This window comes from Galeopterus variegatus, unplaced genomic scaffold (assembly GCF_000696425.1).
Source record: "Galeopterus variegatus unplaced genomic scaffold, G_variegatus-3.0.2 Scaffold3105, whole genome shotgun sequence".
NCBI lineage: Eukaryota > Metazoa > Chordata > Mammalia > Dermoptera > Cynocephalidae > Galeopterus > Galeopterus variegatus.
The window spans coordinates 6,639-28,022 of NW_007729216.1; the positions used below are offsets into that span (position 1 = coordinate 6,639).

The 21,384-nt window shown below is 37.5% G+C and overlaps 1 protein-coding gene across 1 annotated transcript in view; it reads left to right on the plus strand.

Moving 5' to 3' along the window:
- The first annotated feature begins 4,414 nt into the window (after positions 1 to 4,414).
- Positions 4,415 to 21,384, plus strand: part of HECTD4 (HECT domain containing E3 ubiquitin protein ligase 4) — a 111,580-nt gene continuing 94,610 nt past the window's right edge. The window contains exons 1-6 of the mRNA XM_008583961.1: positions 4,415 to 4,601; positions 7,987 to 8,145; positions 11,215 to 11,328; positions 12,040 to 12,180; positions 16,263 to 16,495; positions 16,874 to 17,019. Coding sequence (XP_008582183.1) covers positions 4,460 to 4,601; positions 7,987 to 8,145; positions 11,215 to 11,328; positions 12,040 to 12,180; positions 16,263 to 16,495; positions 16,874 to 17,019 — 935 coding nt within the window. The 5' untranslated portion in view covers positions 4,415 to 4,459. The remainder of the gene's footprint in view (positions 4,602 to 7,986; positions 8,146 to 11,214; positions 11,329 to 12,039; positions 12,181 to 16,262; positions 16,496 to 16,873; positions 17,020 to 21,384) is intronic.

Sequence of the window (21,384 nt, forward strand, 5' to 3'; positions counted from 1 at the left end):
GAAGTTCTCTGACTTTGAGGGTATTTCAGTTGTCTACTACTGCTCCACATACCACCCCCAAACTAAGTGACTACAAGCAACAGTAATTTATATATTGACTGGGTTCAGCTGGGTGATTCTTCTGCTCTACATGGTAAAGCTAGCTGGGGCTGTGACATTGAAGATGGCCTCTCATCCTCCAGGATCTCTGCACTTGAACCTCAGTATTCAGTAATCTAGGCTGAACCTCTTGACAACATGGAAGCTGGTTTTCAGGAAGGAGCTTTCCAAGAGGACAAGCACTTATCAAGCCTCTGCTTATATCTTGCTTTCTAATGTACAAAAAAAGTCACACGGCCAACTCCAGAGTCAGTGTGAGAGGGGACTAAACAAGGGTATGGATACAAAGACATCATTCATTGGGGCCCACCAATGTGACAGTCTGCCACACGGAGTCACAGGCCTTCTGAAACTAAATGCTTAGAATTCTGGCCTTTTAGACTACACAAGAGCTGAGGCATGGAATCTTCCTGCCTGATTTTGTTACTTCTATGTTGGACATATCCCTGCTTGAGAATCTTCTATAACTCTTCCTTTACCTTCTCAGAGCCCTTTTTTTTACATCCTCACTTCTGTTTCGTTCTGAGAGGTCTTCTGCCCCAGTGTGTTCTCTATAAACTGCTGTTTTTTCAATGTTTAGATTTAGTGGCAATTTTACAGCTATTTTGCCCTCTTCGTGTTCCTTCCTAAAGATATGGTCAATATAGAAGGACACACTATATCTCTTTCCCCCTTTTTCCTAAGGGTTTATTATTTCCTTCAAATTTTGACCCAGATTACAAAGTTACCCTTCATTCACTCAGTATTAATCGAGTACCTACTATATTGTCTTGTCTGGGTAGCAAGGTATATTAGCCTTTGTTTTCATGGAGCTTATGTGACAGTGTGGGGAGTTAGACAATAAGAAAGTAAGCAACAACAAGAAAAAGCTAGCAATGAGTGCTGGGGAGAAAATAAGACAGGATAAAGTGATAGAGTGTGAGTGGGGTGGAATGGGGAGTTGGGCAGGTAAGGCCTTTCTTAGGACAGACATGTGAGCTGAGACTGGAATGATAGGAAGAAGCCATCCATCCTGACAGAAAGGGTGACCAATAATGCCAGTTTGCTTGGGACTGAGGGATTTCTCCAGACATGGGACTTTTAGTGTTAAACCCAAGACAGTCCAGGGCAAACTGCAATGGATGGGTAGTCCAAGAAGAGGGAACAACAAGTAAACAGGGCCTAGAATTAGGAGGAAGCTTGGCATTTGGAGGAGTGACAGAAGGCCATTGTGGCTGAAAACAGTGAGCAAGGCTTGAGTTGAGACAGACATGGCTGAGGAGGTCAGCAGGTGGTGGCCCTTGTTGGGTCTTATCAGAAGATTGGATTTTATGAGAAGTGTGTTGGGAAGCCACTGCAGGGTTTCAAACAGGGAAGGACATTGTTTTATGTACATTTTAAATGATCATTGACTAGTGTGTAGAGAGTAAACCAGACAGGTAGAAGTTGGGGTGCTGGTCTGGTCATCAGCTTGAGATGATGGTGGCTTGAACCAGGGTGATCACCAGTAGGGAAGCCAATTGTCACTACCAAATCTTCTGCTTCTCACTCCTTCTTACTTCTTCCTTCCTTTCTAAATCAGTAGCTCTTCACCCCTGAAGAGCATCTTCGCTGAAGGAGAGATTCCCAGCAGATTTACCAACTTATGCACCAAAACTCAGTACTACTTGCTTCTCACAGGTGCTTAGTTTTTCTTTTCAGTAATTCCAAAGTACTTGAACAAATAATAGAGTTTGGGTTTTTTTTTAAGTTATCTATTGATTTTCTCATAGAGCCAGATTGGGTTATGCTTTTGAGTGCCAAGCTTAAAGTGATTGATTTTTAATCTTGGATGCCTTTGAAGGGTTATATTTAGAGTTGTGTGACATAAATAGAGCTAAAGGTCAGTCTAGCAGGATGGTGGGGGTAAAACAATGGATGTGGTACAATGTGGATGTGTTAAATTTTAGGCAATAGGAGGCTATTTGAATAGAAATGTTGGTGGGGAGGGTGGGGGACAGTTAGAAAAGTGAGACTAGATCTTAGTAGCAAGGGTGGGTCTGCAGATAGAAAAGTTGGAGTTGCCCACATTTCTATATAGATAGGGGTGGGAGTTGGATTTGGGGGAGGGTATTGATTTGTTTATTCTGCAAGGCATCAAGTATTTATTGAATGCCTCTTCAGTGCTGGGACTGTGTGGTGAACAAGGCAGGCAGGATCCCTGCTCTCAGGGAGCTGTCATTCATTTGGGGTCAGTAGAAGGGCAAACAGTAAGTGAATTAATGAGTAAGATAATTTCAGAGAGTGGTAAGTGCTGTGCAGATAATGAAACAGCGTGAAGTGCTCTGGCTTGGGGGAACTGGGGAAGATTCTTTTTGATGTTGCTAATCGGGGTGACATTCTAGCTGAGACATGAATGATGGGAAAGAGCCAGCCACAGAAAGATCTAGGGGCAGAGTGTTTCAGGCAGAGGTCTTGGATGCCAGAGGCTGATCTTGGGTAAGCTTGCACTTAAGCAAGTGGAGATGTGGAATCAGTGAAGAAGAGAGAGCAGGGGGTGGGGGAGAGCAGGGCAGGGCCTGTGTTGGCTTGACTCACAAACACAGTGAGTACCTTATGCATAGGTAAATGTTCATGGTCAAAAGAAACAAACCAGGATTTTGTTCTACCACCAAGACTGAGGAAGGAGAATTCCAAGAAGGCTGGCATCCATGGCACAACCTGCAAGGAAGTCAAGGAAAAGGTAGATGGTTTTGGTTTTAGGTGACTGCTGGACCATCAAGAATGTCAGAGACCAAACTTCAAGGAGTTAGGAAGCAGGGGCTGAGGAAATAGAGATGGCATCTTTGGGTACTTTAGGAAATTTTTTCCCTTATCATTTGTGAATTGTCATAAAGGACTCCCCTACTATGTACAGCCACCTTTGAGAATCTTTCCTCCTGTGCTCTTGAATTTGCTTGCTTTCTCTTACCTCCTCTGTTACCAACCCTTCCCTTTGGACTCCTTCTTTGCCTTCTGTTTGCTTCTAAGGACTTGCCACTTTGCACTCCTATTCCCTCTTTTCTTCATACCCCGCAGCTGCAGGCCAGTCCTGCCTTCTTTTGCTGGTGGAACCAGTTTCTGAGTCTCCAGCCAGACCCAGGAGCCTGGATCTTGAAGAGGGCAGTGGCATGCAGAAGCTGCATGAAATGTATTTGAGACATTTGATGATGAATGGAAGTGGGGAAAATAGATGATATTTTAGTGGGCCACCAAGGTTTTGTTTAAAATCTCAAAGACCTGTGACGTTGAAAACAAACAGAAGGAAGTCAATAGAGAGGGAGACACTGATGATGAAGGGGGAGAGAGGAGTACAGAATTTGAGGCAGAAGTGGAAAGGTTAACATTAAATAATCTGAGGCGAAATGTTTCTTCCTCTGAATTCAGAGGAAAGGAAGAATGAATGAGGCTGGGTTCAAAGATTCTTGAGTTGGCGACTGGCCCATGGTTCACTTGGGAGAGTGTGGTGCTGACCACACCAAGTCAAGGGTTAAAATCCCCTTACCGGTCTACTTTAAAACAAAACAACAACAACAAAAAAACCCACAAATATTCTTTAGTTGGAAGAGAGATGAGTGGGAGAAGCTTATGGTAAGTTGTCTGGATCTTTTTAGCAATAGAGAAATCAAGGAGGGAAAAAAAAGAAAAGAAAGCCAGGTGGTCTGCTGAAAGTCAAACTCCAAATTGGTGAAGGAATTTTGGGATCACCACTCCAGAGATTTTGCTGCAGAATAATCAAGTGATGAATGAAAGAACTGCCGGGCACCAGCAAAGATCCAGTTGAAGTTGGCGTGTATTTTTAACAGTCTGCCTTTCTCTGGGATTGCTCTGCCAGTATCCAAGCAGCTGGTGCTAATCTTAACTACTGTTAATATAGAGTTTGGATTTTAGCCACTAATTATATTTCAAGAAGACATTATCCTTATCTTTTATAGTAAATCAAAGACTGATTGATTTGTTTTCATCTCATCTTACTTGTACCTGTCAGAGGCTTGTAATTAGTGCTCTGCCTGTGGAATTCAGTATTAAGGAATTTTAATCAACAGCTTTTCCTAGAACCTATTAAACTTGGCTCATTACATTTAGAATCTGGGCTACTATGAAAAACGAAAGCTGTCAAACTTAGCATAGCCTTTCTTTTGTTCACAGTAGTTTCTATGGAGCACTTGAGTTTTGAGGTATACGTCTACTCAGGTGCAGTTTTTAAAATGTTTTGAACAACTAGGTCATAATAATGTCATTCTCAAGTAGAAATTTGTTAACTAAATGGAAATAGATATCATTTCAGGACCTCTTTTTCTTTAAATATTAGGTTGAAAATGGAGTATTTGTAGCCAACCCACTCCAGGAACGCACAATTCTAATGAGAAAAGAGGGTGAGTCTGCAAAAAGCATTAATGAGATGCTTCTGAGTAGACTTTCTCGGTATAGAGCCTCCCCTTCGGCAACACTCGCTGCCCTAACTGGCTCCACCATCTCCAACACGCTGAAGGAAGATCAAGCAGGTATGTTTTTCTGTGCTTACCAGTTCTGTTTCTTTGGGTAGCTGTCCTCAGATAGCTCCATTTTGCAACTTTTTATTGAGCACTTACTCAGTGCCATACATAGTGCTTTACTTTCCATGGTTCCTTCACCTTATTTGATCTTCCAATCACTATCCAGTTTTTTATTCCAAACTAAATATGTATTGTTGGCTAGGGACATGAATTCACATGAATCTGTAATGAATCCAAACAGCTCTGTCTTTAACTGTAAATACCTTATCATCATCACTGTTAGCTTAAAGTAATTGGCTTCATGTTTAGCATATGCTTCATGAATGTAAAAAGCTGATATTTAGCATCGTCTTCACTAAATACAATCTTGCCCAAGCAAGTAAGAAACAAAACTTCTATAATAGAGATTTTGTTCTTTAGAATTTATTATTTAGTTTTTATAACTTAATGTTTTAAAGTAGATAATACATTTACAGAGTTTGAAAGTCAAAACAATGTAAAAAGGTATATACAGAGAAGTCTTATTCCTCCCATGTTAGTGTATTCTGTGTTCTGCCCACACCCTGCTCCTTCTAGATAACTATATTTATTAGTTTTTATTTATCCTTCCAGGCTTTTTTATGCAAATACAAGACAAATTTATGTGTTCTTAATTTTTTGCCTTTTTAAAATAAAAGGTAGCATACTATATACACTGTTCTGCAGTTTTAAAGCAGGAGTTCTTAACGAGGATAAGCCTTTCAAGGCTTCATAAACATGTTCCCCCAAAGTTTTAAATCACATTTTATATGTATCCATCTGTATTAGTCTGTTTTTGTTGCTTATAACAAAATACCTGCAACTGGGTGATTTATAAAGAAAAAAAAAGTTTACTGCTTACAGTTTCTGAGGGTGGGAAGTCTGAAGTCCATCTGATGGTGGCAACAGTGACCCAGGGGTCTCACATTGCAAGATGGTGGAAGCAGAGCGAGCAGAGAGAGAGAGAGAGAATATCCTCTTCTTTTAAAGCCCTCAGAACACCCCTGACCACCATTTTTAATCCATTCACTACTGCGTGGTCCTACAATCCAATCACCCCTTCAGGGCTCCACCTTTCTTTCCTTTTATTTATTTATTTTTTAAAAAAAAGATACCGGTAAGGGAATCTTAACCCGTGGCGTTGGTGTTATTAGCACCATGCTCTCCCAAGTGAGCCACAGGCTGGCCTAGGGCTCCACCTTTCAATTACCATAATAGGAATTCCCACCCTCTTAACAGTCACAGTGGGGGCTAAGTTTCTAATATATAAAATTTAGGGAACACAATTCAAGCTTCAGGGAGTTTTGGGGGTGCATGATTCAATCCACTACACCATCATAACTTTCATCAGATTTTCAAAGTCATGTATGACCCAAAAAAGGTTAAGAGCCATTATACTAGAAGAGTTTACAGGTTACATACCAATTACGTGGATTAATAACAAACCATGAACTGCAGTAAAACATAAGTCTAGAAAAAGATGACATATATCGAAAAATGTATGTGAATTAACAAGCTTTTAATTAATTTAATGCAATTTTATGCTTTAATCCTTTTATAGTTTGAAATGCTAGGAAGAGAAAATATTTGTGGTTAATTCATTGTACTACCAAATTAAATATTTATCAGTTCATTTTAGAATTTAAGGATAGTATTTTATTTCCACAGGCCTCTATTGTATCAAATATAAGTGAGGAAATTAATGATAATTATTATAACTTGGGTAAGTGCATAATTTTAGTTATAGGAAATATTTTGTAGAGGACAGTTTTTTTTTAACTAAATAAACATTTTCACGGCAAGATGAAGTCTTGATCTGGGTATGTCCCTTGGGAGAAAATTCAATCTTACCCTGAACAATGGAAATACTAAAGGAATGTTGTTGGATAAGAAAATATATGCAATATCCAAAAAAGACCTCAGAAGTCAAGGGTATATTTAGAATTCTGAGGAAACTGGTATCTGTAGTCTAAGCATGTGATCTCATTATACTTCTCTGTATATTCTCTATATATTCATTTAACATGATGTTGCTACATTAAACATTCACAAGTTATAGACTAAGTGAACTTTTGAAAATTAATAGAACATTCAAAGAGTCCAGAAGTTTTTATTACATGATATACTAATAGCTATTATCATGCTAGTAAGAGTATGTCTATTAAAAACATCTTGGTGAAAATGTTATATTCACAAAGTTGCTAATTTTCCAATCATTGCCCTTTTTGGGTTTCTTATCTACAGAAATTCATGCTCCTAAATTTATGTACTGAAAGAAGAATATACCTGTTGGGGGCTTGCAGTTTTAAAAAAATTGAGCTTTTTAGAAGCATAAGCATTCAAAACAAGTATTAGACACATTAGGTTTCACTTGCTCATTTTTTAAATCTAAACCACCTAAAAATGATTTTTTCATCTATCTAGGCTATGAATAATAAGTTATATTTTATAGCCTGCCAGCTTCCTAAGTAAAGCATTCTGATTGATTTTCTGTTGACATCATCAATCCTCACTAGGTTAGTATATAGCAAATCCTTAAATTCACTCCACATTTTAGATATGCCGGTAAGGAAGATTAAAGTACATGTCATACCTCTTAATTAGAAAAGATAATTGTTTTCTTAATGATAGTGTATGTCACTGAACCATATATATAATATAAATAAAATGGGTTATCATAAATCATGCAGGTATAAAATTATTTTGTGATACATATTTTAAAAGCTTTTACTGGGTTGAAATTTTTGGCTGATTTCATGTTCAAAGTTGTTTGTAATGAATGTAATATCACAAACCTGTCAAGAATTTGTTCTCTATAAAATGAAAAAAAAAAAAGATCTTGACTGGAGTATCAGTTTCCTAGGGGAAACACAAACAGTAGGATTCTTCTCTTATTTTGAGATTTAGTCCATTTGCGGATTCATTCTTTTGAGAGAATTATTAGAGACATGAGGGCATATTGAAGATTGAGAACACTTTTGAGACATGTTTAACCCATATAACAGGAGGCTTGGAGCCAGGCTATCGGGCCAGAAGATGATTATTTTTTCCTTAGCTATTACTTTTTCTTTTTTTTTTTTAATTTTTTTTATTGAAACGTAATTTATTGTACATATCTGTGGGGTACCACATTAAATATCAATACCTATGTGCAATATGTGATGCTCAAATCAAGATAATTAGTATATTCAACATTACACAAGGTAATTGTTTTTTGTGGCACTTTAGCTATTACTTCTTGGTCTCTTTTTCTCATCTGGTTATTATTATCTCTGTTTGAGTTTGGGGCTTCCTCATTATACCCTACTCAGTTTTGGTAACCACATTAATCTCTGTGTCAAAAATTTTTACTCAGCCTTCTCATTCCTTTCTTCAGCAAATACTAGCTGTGGGCTGCCTCTCAAAATGCTGCGGAAGACACCCATATATACCTGCGGCACGTACTTGGTGATGCTGGTCCCGCCTCCAGGGGGATCAGGCAGCTCTGCCACTCGCTCTCTTTTTGGTGGAACAAGTGGTTTGTCATCTTTAAAAAGTGAGTTTTATTTGTGGCATTTTTCCTGAATTATCTCAAACTCTGAAATTTAAGGCTTTCCTGTTTATTATTTTATACTTACTCCATTAAACAGTTGCTTACAATAGCTGTCTGTTGATAATAATAATCATCAATAAAGTCGTAGGCTAGGAGGAATTAAAAATATAATTTTTGTAGACATAACAATATACTTTTGCAATCTATTGTCCTTTAAAATTATTAGAAATAATAACTAGTTTAGTAAAGCTTTAGGAAAGAAAAATAGTCTATTGCCACATTATTTACTGAAATCTATTTACTATGATAGAATTCCAAAGCTATTAAAATAAATAGGTAAAATGCCCCCATTTTAGGACACATATGCAAAATGTTAAGCAAAAATGTAAAACAGAAAATGATTAGTGTAAACATTCATTAATGTTTTTAAATGTATATATATTTTTAGAAAAGATGGGGGCATGCTATAGTAATTAAAGTAATGTGGTCTTGTCTTCAGAGTGAGCAAATAGTTAAATGGAATAAAATTTGGAATTGAAATATGTTACTTTTATATTGCCATTTTCTAGCTTTCTTGCCTTAGGGACATCATTTAATCCCTCTGAGCCTCAGTTTTCCCAATTGTAAAAAAAAAAGGATAATAGTATGCCATTGTTTAATGTTCATATGCAATAAAATATGTTAGACTATTTCTAAAATACACACACACACAAAACAAAACAAAATGTTTTGTACGTGGTAATAATTTTTTTTGCATTTTTTTTTCTTGAAATTTATTTAGGCACATAAAATTAAAATGTTTTAAAATCAGTTTACTTATTTTTATTTGCCAGTATTTCATATTCCATCCTCTTAGATTTTCTTATAGAAATTCCATTAAAGGATCATATTTCACATCTAGATTTTTTTTTTTTTTCCTTTTTGTCTTTTTTCGTGACCGGTAACGGGATCGCAACCCTCAGTGTCACGCCTGCACCGCGCTCAACCAGTGAGCGGACCGGTCTGTATATGGGATCCGAGCCCTCGGCGGGAGCGCCGCCCTCTACCGAGTGCGAACGGGATCGCAACCCTCAGTGTCACGCCTGCACCGTGCTCAACCAGTGAGCGGACCGGTCTGTATATGGGATCCAAGCCCTCGGCGGGAGCACCGCCCTCTACCGAGTGCACTACCGAGTGCGCCACCGGGCCGGCCCTCACATTTAGATTTTTAAAAAGCATTTCTTACTCTAACTAAAGCTGGCAGATATAATTTTTTTTTTTCTTTTTTATGGCTGGCTGGTGAGGAGATCCAGACCTTTGACCTTGGTGTTATAACATCGTACTGTATCCAGCTGAGCTAATTGGCAAGCCAATTGCAGATTATGGATTTGACGTCAGCAGTTTAAACAAAATCATTTATCCAATATCAGCTTAATCAGCAACAACTCCAAACTGTCTTGCCTTTAGAATCAAATTGATTGGGCTTTTTTTCAACAGCTTTTCTCTTACAGTGCATATGACCAAGATGACCCCTTTATCACTATTAAATATGAAGTGTGATACCTTATTGTGGTTCTGATTTGCATTTCCCTAGTGAACAGTGGTGCTAAACATCTTTTCATGTGCTTATTGGACATTTGTATGTCTTCTTTGGAGTAATATCTATTCAAATCCTTTGTCCATTTTTAAATTGGGTTGTCTTTTTATTAACCAATTAGTCTTATTTAAACTCTTTTTTAGTGTCCTTGGCATGGCTTTTTCACTCATTTAAAATTGACCCATTTGATTAAAGTAGGTCTTCATGGTGCCATTCTTTCATGAAGACGTAACTTACACAGTGATTCTATTTTAGCCCAACTAATCAGTCAATGCCTAAATTCCTTCTGTGTCCTGTTCCAACATTGGTCACTGTAGGGACTACTCAGTAAGTAGAAGAATTGGTGCTGCCTCTAGGAGCTCATGGTCTAGTTGGGAGGAATGATGGAGATGTGTTAGAAAACTAGAAGATGCTAGATGATGCTGCATCATTGCTGGAACTACATGGAGCAGATGTGCATGCTGCAGGATCTGAGAAAGCAACAATCATTGTGGAGTGGGGTAGAAAGGAGAGACTCCATGAGGTTTTGAGTTCAAGTTATGAAAAGTGGGTATTATTCACGTAAGTGGCCAAGTGGGGGAAAGGTGTATATATGGGAAACACAATGAAAAAGCGATTTGGGGAAGATCACTTTGTTGGTGTGGAGGATGAAACAGTAGAAAAAAAGAAAAGAAATAAAGATTATAGTTTAGGTTATAACTCTTAGTCAGGTGTGATGAGGATCTGGACTATTAGAGTGATCGGAATAAGAAAAAGAAACAAACTCAAGAGATACAGTGCTAGAATTTTGTTTGAAAGTGAAGAAAATAACATCAGTCATAGTGTCTAACACATACATGCTGATGTAGATCCTTGACATATTTTAACTCAGTTAATCTTCATAATAACTGTACAAGGTTAGGTACTTTTATTATTATCTTCACTTTACTCATGAGGAAACCAAGAGGTTCAATAACTTTCTCAGGGCCACCCAGAAGTGGTAGAGCTGGAGTTCAAATCTAGAAACCTAAAGACCATTCTCTTCGGTGCTCCAGTATCCTGGGTGAAGGGAAAAAGCCAAAGCATCTCCAAGTTTTAGAGCCAGTGCTTGGAAGCATAGCAACTGAGATGTGTTTGAGTGTACACCAACCTTTATTGAACACTGACTAAATGTAAAGTATTTCTTGTAAATGTTGGTACCTTGTGATGCTAATAATCATAACCCCTCTTACAATTACCCTTTTGATAATCTATATCAAAAAAAATCTTCGTGCAAAAGTTGCCATTTTGAAAACACTTTCAAAAATATGGTCCAATGTTAAATTTAAAAGGATTTTTTGGTGACTGTTTTTTTTGGGGGGTCTTACGAGTATATTCTCCAACTCCTCATTGTTTCTTCCAATAGACAACAACAACAAAAAAGGGTGTGATTTTTATAAAAGTCTTGTTAAGAGCCTAAAATTTAAACTTTGGAAAGTAGTCTTCAGGCTCATTCAGCTTAATGTTTGTTTCCCAAGTCCTAGCCTCTAGCCTGGTGTATAATATTTCGGATGGTCAGTTTACAAGTCGTGCGGATCTTATAGATGCTGCTGGAAGCTCACTGGGGCGTGGTGCTCTTGTACCAGGACTGGGTAAGAAATAAATGTACATATTTTCTTGGAAAATTCCAAAGTTTTAGCAATTTCTTGAAATTTCTTGAAAAATCTTGCCAATTTCCTGTGACATTTTAATTTCCTTGGAAAAAAAGACTTTTTAAAATAATACTCTTTAATTTGGGGAATCAATATGAGAAGCTGCCATATGTAATATTCCTCTGCATAAATTGCTATTGAAGATTCTGTCCATTAAGTTGTGTGATGATTCCTATAACAAATTCTCAGAGTTCATTGCATAAAAAGATTTATTTCTCATGAATTATCATGCTTGTTATTATTAGAAAATGAACATTATGTAATATATTGAATTTTTCTCTTTACTCTGGCTGCTAGGAAGCTCATATCTAAGTTTCGGACTCAGTTACTAGGGCTTTTTTGTGTGTTAATGTTAATTAGTCCTATTAGACCTGGGTTTTTAATATAAGCCACTTCAATCCTTTTTGGAAGTAGGTCACATATAAGTCAGTGACTAAAAACTATTCTGTGAGACTTACTCCTTCTCACACAGGAGTTAAGCAAAATTAAAAATTAAATCCTGACTGTCCAAGTAAATCTGTGGGAGTAGGGATGTGGATTGTCAGCATTAGAGGGAATCCTTGCCCTTCCCTTCTTTAGCAGTGCTTGGGAGAAATATGCATACAAGCAGATGGCAATACGACAGTTGAATAAAATATGTTCTTTTCTCAGGTGCCTGTTACGATACAGTGAACAACATGCTGTGGACATGCTCAAATGACTATATTGATCAGTGGTGTAATCCCGGGAATCAAGCCTTCCACTATGTCTGCCAGAGACTTGGAGTCAGCCACATCATCACTGAGCCCAAAGGTGAGGTGCAGTCACAGTCTTGCAAGAAGAGATTTCCCTGCCTGAGATACAAGGGAATGCAGCTGCCTTAGTAGGTGGGAACATTGACCAACAACAAAATGTATCAACAGCCTTCTCACTTTGAACTTAGAAACCTAAAATGTTTTATCTGTAATCCTGAAAAATGGTTTATGATTAAATAAATAAGTATGTAAGTAAATAGAGCTTTTGAGGTGGTCCATAGACTTTTTTAAAGAAAAATGGTTATGTTCTTCCTGAATTTGTCAGAACTTGGGTGCAAAATTGATTATTTGTATTTGGCATGGGATTATATGCTGTTATGTTTTATGTTGATAATGACTTATTTATATGCAAATTTATAATTAGAATTATCCATGAAGTACCTTTATATTTCTTAACATTAATATTAACGTTCTTAATAGTAAGTTAATATTAACTTAAAATCATATGGCTTTAAAATCAACTATATTGGTATGGAGGAACAAATAGCTCAGAAAGTCCTCTCCCCATAAAGCAATGCTAAAACAGACAAAATTATCGAAAACAACTATTTCTAGGCTCTGGAAATTGGCTAAAGGCACACACCAAATTGAGAAGTGGTTATTCATAAAGCTTAGTCAGCACAGTCATTCTACTAGGGTGGGGCAGATTGTGAAAAACAGCAGCTTTGCTGCCAGGGGGGGTTGACTTGATCAGGAGCAGAGCATAGACAAACTTCATGCCCAGAAGCGCTGTCAGTAATAGTAGTAGTCTTGGTGGCAAACAAGTGGAGATGACCAGTGGCTCAGCTAGCCTGAGACTGTGATCCTGGTTAGGGCAAGCAATGGACGAGCAGACTAGCTAGAAATTGAATAGTGAGATCTAGGTAGTGAGAAAGCTAAAGGGGACCTTGACAAGCTCTCCACACCTCTACACAGAAGAGGCCTGAGAGGGCCCAAGCTGTTCACACATTTCTGGCGGAACATGAGCCTGTAAAGAACACATATGCAAAGATGTGAGAGTGCCTGTCAGAAAGTAAAAACCAGGGCAGAGTTTAAAATTGCCTGAACTTTGATGCACTCTCCACAACATACAGATCCATCTAGAGTGAAACTTACTGGCTCAAGGTGTTTGAACACAACCTCTGGCTAATCGCTGGTTGACAACCACTAAGGAATATAGACATGGTGACATGTAGGAAGCTAGACTGAAAAATAAAAACAAGAATAATAAAAATAAATCAAAGAAAACAACAAGGATATAAAAAACAAACTGAGCAGAGAAATCAGTAACCACACACTGCAGGGGAAACTCAGATCTTGGGCTTGGCAGATGGAGACTTTAAAGCAGCCATTACAAATATGTTCAAAGAACTAAAGGAAACCATGTTTAAAAAATCAAAGGAAAGTGTGATGACTGTGACTAAACAAATAGAGAAATTCAATAAATTATTTTTAAAAAATGGAAATTCTCAACTTGAAAAGCACAGTACTAAAAAGAAAAATTAATTAGTGTGGTTCAACAACAGATTTGAGATGGTGGGAGGAAGATTTAGCCAACTTGGGACATAGATAGATAGAGTTATCCCATCTGAAGAACAAAAAAAGATACTTTTGAGGAGTACTGGTCAGGTATTTTGTAGAATATTCTCAGTTTGGGTTCACCTGATGTTTTTGCAAGATTACTGAGGTTATGGATTTTGGTGAAGAATACTGCAGAGGTGATGTTCCCTTCACGGTACATCATATTACAGGGTACGTGATATCAGCATGACTTATTACTAGTGATGTTAAAATTAATCACTTGGTTTAAATGGTGTCTACTAGGTTTCTCCACTATAAGATTACTACTTTTCTCTTTCTATATTGTGTTTGTTACAAGCAAGTCATTAAGCCCAGACCATACTCAAAGGAAGGGGAATTAGGCTCCACCTCCTAGAAGGAAAAATGTCAGAGAATTTTTGGACATATGTTAATCACCACAGTTATTAATAAATTGGTGGGAGGAGAGAGATATTTTAAGGCTATTCAACTATTTATATTTTCTATTTCTTGAGTTAGATTTGGTAATTTGTGTCTTTCTAGAGATTTGTGTGTTTCATCTAAGATTTCTTATTTGTTGGCATAAAGTTGCTTATGATATCTGTAGGTTTAATAGTACTTTCTCTGCTTTCATTCCTGATTTTGGTATTTGTGTAAATTTAGTAAAAAAATTTTAATTGTGCACTTAAACTGGGTGAGTTTTATGATCTGTAAATTATATCTTTAAAAAGCTATTTAAAAAAAGGGGCCGGCCCGGTGGCGCACTGCTACAGTGCGCCGCTTGGGAGCACGGCGGCGCTCCCGCCGAGGGTTCGGATCCCACATACAGATCAGTTCCCACTCACTGGCTGAGCGAGGTGCGGGTGCAACACTGAGGGTTGCGATCCCGTTGCCGGTCCCGGTCCAGTACGGGGGCGACACTGAGGGTTGCGATCCATTGCCGGGCACAAAAAAAGACAAAAAAAGGAAAAAAAAAAAAAAAGCTATTAAAAAATAGCAAAAAGAAGAACTAATGTCAATTATATGTTAGTAACTCCCAAGTTTCTTGCCTGAACTCCAGACCATGTGTTTACCTCTACTTGGTTATCTAATTTTCAACTTAATATGTCAGAAACAAACTCCCTATTTCTCTACCTCTCCAAGTCTGTATCTACTGAGTCTTCCACATTTCAGTATATGGATCCCCATTTTTTCATTAGATCAGACTGAAAAATTTGGGTTATCATTGACTCTCTCTCACACTGCACATCCAAATGGATATCAGTACATCCTGTTAGCTCCTACCTTCATTCCCAAATCCAACCATTTCCCAGCAACTGTGTTGCTGCAACTCTAGTCCAAGCTGTCATCATCTTCACCTGGATATCCCAGTAGCCTCCTCACTGGTCCTTCTTCGTCTACAGTTGTCCTCCTCTACCCCCTTAGGCTCATCTCCACCCAGCAGCCTAGGAAAGTCTTTCACAGTCATAGTAGCCAGCTCTGTCACTCCTCTGTCCTCTGTTCAGACATCTCCATCGGCTCCCCATCTAGCTCAGAATAAAAAAATCAAAGACCTCATTTATTTCAGTAGGTCCCAAAGCTAGCCTTTGAAAAGTCTTTGGTAAAAATGAATAATACTCACCCAAATTCTATTGTTTTAGGACAAAAGATCCATAAGGCACAGAAGAGAATGGACACATTCTGGTCATAGGATTAATATGCAATCAAAAAATTTTGTTTTGGCCAAGTCTACCTTCCATTCAGTTTTTCCTTGAGTCCTGTCCTCATAGTTCCCAGCGCCTACAATCCTTTTGTTACCCCACCCAGGCCCACTTTGCCAAGATAATCTACTTTCTCATTCCCTTTAGGCAGTTCATTTCAGCTGGGTTTAAGGAAACAAAGCAATCCTTTTGGTACTTTGCCTATTTAGATTATTTTTGCCTCCATTTCCTGAATGCCTGAAACCAATCATGAGGTATTTATTGTGTAAGAGGATGCTTGTCAACCCTTGCAGGTTTAAATGATGGATGTCTAGGCTATGATGACTAAATGAGATAAAAATGTTAAGGTACTGTGGAGGAGCTATTTGTGGGCAGGGGGATTCTACCCTAGAGTAGCCATAGAAGATGGAGACATTTTACTAGGATGAGTAACAGCATGGGCTGTCGGCTAAGTTGGCCTGAATTCAAATCCCAATTTTACCACTTCGTAGCTGTGTGACCTTGGGCAAGTTACTTAACTTCGCTGACTCTTGGTTTACTGCTTTACAAAACAGGGCTAAAGTAGTCTAAGTTTATAACCCTCTTGTAAGGTAATGCATATAAAGCATTTAGCTCATTGTCCAGCATTTAGAAAGGGCTCAATAAGTGGTAACTAAGTATGTGTGAAAAAAATTGAAATTCACAGGTATTTTCACCCCAGCGCTCTGTGGCAGGGAGAAGGGATCTCCAGCAGCAGTGGTAGAGATTGGAGCCAAAATATGCTCTCCTAGTGTGCATTTACCTTTTGTATGTCATGGGTCTGTTCCTTGGGGATCAGTTCTAGAGATGTCTTTCCTCACCGAGTTTCTTTTTCATCTTCTAGAAGAGGCTATAACCACAAATGAGGTTATAAACCAATTATTGCACCACGTTGGTGCGATGTGCATACACCAACTCAATCTTCTTGCTACCAACCCCAATCTTCCAATCACAAGTGTCTTGGGCAAGCAGCATCCAATTGAAGCACACCATCTTAGCAGTATTTGTGACATTATGGAGAAGGCCATGGTTAATGGAGATACCTGTATTATACGCTGCATCCTTGTTGTCTTTCAGGTAAATACACTGTTTTGAGATAAATAAGATGATAGAGAAAAAGAAACACAAACCTTGGCTTTAGCCAGTTAATTTCTACTGGAAGAAAAATTTAGTAACATTCCTGTTTTGCATCTTACCACCTTCTAATCCTGTAATTAGAATTATCATCATATTCATTGAACTGCAGCTAATGGAGTATTGCTATATGTAGCTCATTGTAATAAATATACATAAAATATTTACTATAATTATATCATTACATAGGAGAAGAGATTGTGGCTAAAAATCCACCTGGTTATCTATTTATAAGAATATCTACCATCTATTTTCTTCATAGGGATAATTTTATCCTCAGTAGAATTAGCATTTTTAGATATACTCCTTATGTTTCTTTAGGTGGTGTTTAAATTTTTCTTCAGCCCACAAACTGAAAGGAATCGAGACATCATTCGACGGTCAGGATTGCTTCTTTGGCAGTTGTTGATGGCACCAAAAGATCAAATTTGCCCTGAAATTCAGAAGGAGGTCTGCCTTGCTATCAGGTAAACAGCAAATAATCTTCTTAGTGCTCTCTGCAAAATGATTCTTCTGCAAGGCATTGTAATGTTCCCTGCAAGCTAGTAGCATAGATGTCTCTGATCCCATCTTACAGTCAGAACCTTATGTATTAGGGACAGTTTAATTGGAGAGGGGTTTGTGGCCTCACCCTCACAGGACCCAAGGCAACTGTGTACCTACATTTCCTCATCTTACCTTTTGGATCTTCAAAAAACCCTTTAAGTGGATATTTTGTTTGCAAGTAGATGTTCTTGTTTGGGAGGGGGTGTGGCAGGATGGTTAAGAAGCAGGCTTTGGCAACAGGTAGACCTGAGTCCTAGTCTTTGCTCTCCCACTCACTAGCTGTGACCTTGGTTTGAGGCTTCTGTTTACTCAGCTGATATAGGCATAAAAATAGCACCTACTTTAAAGATTTGTGTGATTTTAATAAGATAAAATCTAATGTAAAGGAAGTGCTCAATAATGTTAGTCTTTATTAATCTGCTTAAAACTTTGTTAGAAAAGAAGGCAGAATTTGTGGGCCATTTTCTATTTATTGTCATTTAATGTATCAATTTTATTGAGTTCGGTGAACTTTTATCCAGGAATATAGCCTTAATGTGACCAAGTATAATTTAGTGACCAAGAGTGAACTGAGTGGTTAGTCTGAAAGAATTGTATGATAGGAAACCACCAAAGTGCAATGATAAACAATAAGAGAGGAAGAATGAAACAAAAGATATATAAAACAACCAGAAAACTATCAACAAAATGACAGGAGTAAATCCTCACCTATCAATAAAACCTTCAATGTAAATGGACTAAATTCCCAGTTAAAGGATATAGACTGGCTGAATGGATAAAAAAACAAGGCCCGGGCCGGCCCGGTGGCACACTCGGTAGAGTGCGGCGCTTGGGAGTGCGGCGGCGCTCCCGCTGAGGGTTCGGATCCCATATAGAGACCGGTCCACTCACTGGTTGAGCGCGGTGTGGGCGCAACACCGAGGGTTGCGATCCCATTGCCGGTCGCGGTACGGGTGCGACACCGAGGGTTGCGATCCTGTTACGGGTCACGAAAAAAAAGACAAAAAGGAAAAAAAAAAACAAAAACAAACAAGGCCCAACTATATGCTGCCTTCAGGAAACTCACTTCACCTGTAAAGACACAAATAGACTGAAAATGAAGGAATGGAAAAACATATCTCATGAAAACAGATACCAAAAGTGAGCAGCAGTAGCTATACTAAAATAAAACAGACTTTAAGTCAAAAACTGTAAAAAGAGACAAAGAAGGTCATTATATTATGTTAAAGGGATCAATTCACAAGAAGACATATCAATTGTGAATATATGTGCATACAACATTGGAACACCCAGATATATAAAGCAATTATTATTAGATCTAAAGGGAGAGATTGACTCCAATACAATAATAGTTGGGAACTTCACCACACTACTGTCAGCTTTGGACAGAAAATCTACAAAGAAATATTGAATATACACTGCACTGTAAATCAAATGGACCTTACAGACATTTATAAAGCATTTCATCCAACAGCTACAGAATACACATTCTTGTCACCAGCACATGAAACATTCTCCAGGACTGACCATATGTTAGGCCACAAAACAAGTCTCACCAAATTTTAAAAATTCGAATTCATATCAGGTATCTTCTCTGATCTCAATGGAATAAAACTAGAAATAATTGCATGAGGACCTTTCAGAACTATACAAATACATGAAGATTAAGCAACATGCTCTTGAATAACCAGTTGGTCAAAGAAGGAATTAAGAAGGAAATTAAACAATTTCTTGAAACAAATGAAAACAGGAATACAACATACTGAAACCTATGGGATACAGCCAAAGCAGTACCAAGAGAGAAGTGTATAGCAGTTAATGCCTACATTAAAGAAGTAGAATGATATCAAACAACCTAACAATTCATCTTAAGGAACTAGTAAAGCAAGAACAAAACAAAACCCAAAATTAGTAAAAGGAAAGAAATAATAAATATCAGAGCAGAAATAAATGAAATTGAGTTTTTTTAAAATACAAAAAATTGACAAAACAAGATTGTTTTTTTGAAAACATAAACAAAATTGACAAGAATAAAAGAGAGAAGACTAAATAAAATCAGGAACAAAAAAGGAGACATTACGACTGATACCACAGAGATACAAAGGATTATTACAGATTGTTGTGACCAACTATAGGCCAACAAATTGGAAAACCTAGAGGAAACGGATAAATTTCTGGACTCATACAAGCTACCATGATTGAACCAAGGAGAAATAGAAAACCTGAACAGGCCAAAGGCCAACAAATTGGAAAACCTAGAGGAAACGGATAAATTTCTGGACTCATACAAGCTACCAAGATTGAACCAAGGAGAAATAGAAAACCTGAACAGGCCAGTTGTAAGTTATAAGATCAAATCAGTAATAAAATGTCTCTAATTAAAGCAAAGCACAGGACTGGATGGCTTCACTGCTGAATTCTACCACACATTTAAAAAAGAATTAAAACCAATTCTTTTCAAACTCTCCCCAAAATTAAAGTGGATGGAATTTTTCAGACTTATTCTACGAAGTCAACATTACCCTGATAACAAAACCAGACAAGGACATAACAAAAATAGAAAACTATAGGCCATTTTCCCTGAGGAATGTAGATGCAAAATCCTCAACAAAATAATAACAAACTGAATCTAGCAGCATATTCAAAAGATCATTCACCATGATCAAGTGGGATTCATTCCAGAGATGCAAGGATCATTCAACATACACAGATCAATAATCATGACACATCATGTCAACAGAATGAAAGATAGAATCCATATGATCATCTCAATTGATGCAGAAAAATCATTTAATAAAATTCAATATTCCTTCATGACAAAACCCCTAAACAAATTAGGCATAGAAGAAACATACCTCAACACAATAAAGGTCATATATGACAAACAGCTAATATCGTGTAAATGGGAAAAAGCTGAAGGCTTTTGCTCTAAGAACTGGAACAAGACAAGGATGCCCACTCTCTCCATTCTTATTCAACATAGTATTGAAAGTCCTATAATTAGGCGAGAGAAAGAAATAAAGGGCATCCAAATTGGAAAGGAGGAAGTCAAATTGTCCCTGTTCGCAAATGACACAATTTTATATATAGGAAACCCTAAAAGCCCCACCAGAAAACTCTCAGAACTGATAAACAAATGTAGTTAAGTTGTAGGATACAAAATGAGCATACAAAAATCAGTGGCATTTCTGTCTAGCAATAATGAGCAAGATGAAAAAGAAATCAAGAAAGCAATCCCATTTATAATAGCTACAAAAAATAAAATACCTAGGAATTTTATGGTATGTGTATTATAAAAAAAAAAAAAAAAAACAAACCTAAAGTTAATTTAACCAAGGAGGTAAAAGATCCCTACAAGGGAAACTATAAAACACTGTTGAAAGAAATTGAAGAGGACGCAAAGAAATGGAAAGACATCTCACATTCATGGACCGAAAGAATTAATGTTGTGAAAATGACCATACTACCCAAAGTGATCTATAGATTCAATGTAATTCCTATCAGAATATCAATGGCATTCTTCACAGAAATGGAAAACAATCCTAAAATTCATATGGAACCACAACAGACCCTGAAAAGCCGAAGTAATCCTGAGCATAAAGAACAAAGCTGGAGGCATCATACTACCTGACTTCAGACTGTACTACCAGGATATGGTAACCAAAACAGCATGATACTGGCATAAAAAAAGACACACAGAGCAATGGAACAGAATATAGAACCCAGAAATAAAGCCATGTATTTACAGCCAACTGATCTTTGACATTAGAGAAAGGACATTCTCTTCAATAAATGGTGTTGGGAAAACTGGATATTCATATACAGGAGAATGATTCTAGATGCCTGTCTCTCACCATATACAAAAATCAACTCAAAGTGGATTAAAGACTTAAACATAAGACCCAAAACCATGAAACTACTAGAAGAAAACATAGGGGATATGCTTTAGGACATGGAGCTGGGCAAAGACTTTATGAAGAGGACCTTAAAAGCATAAGCAACAAAAGCAAAAATAGACAAATGGGATGATATCAAACTGAAAGACTTCTGCAAAGCAAAGGAAGCAGTCAACACAGTGAAGAGACAACCTGCAGAATGGGAGAAAATATTTGCAAACCATGCATCTGACAAGCGACTAATATTCAGAATATACAAGGAACTCAACAGCAAAGGAAAAAAAAATCCAGTCAAAAATGGTCAAATGAGCTGAAAAGACAGTTCTCATAGGAAGACATACAAATGGCCAATTGGTATATGAAAAATGCTTAACATCACTAATCATAAGA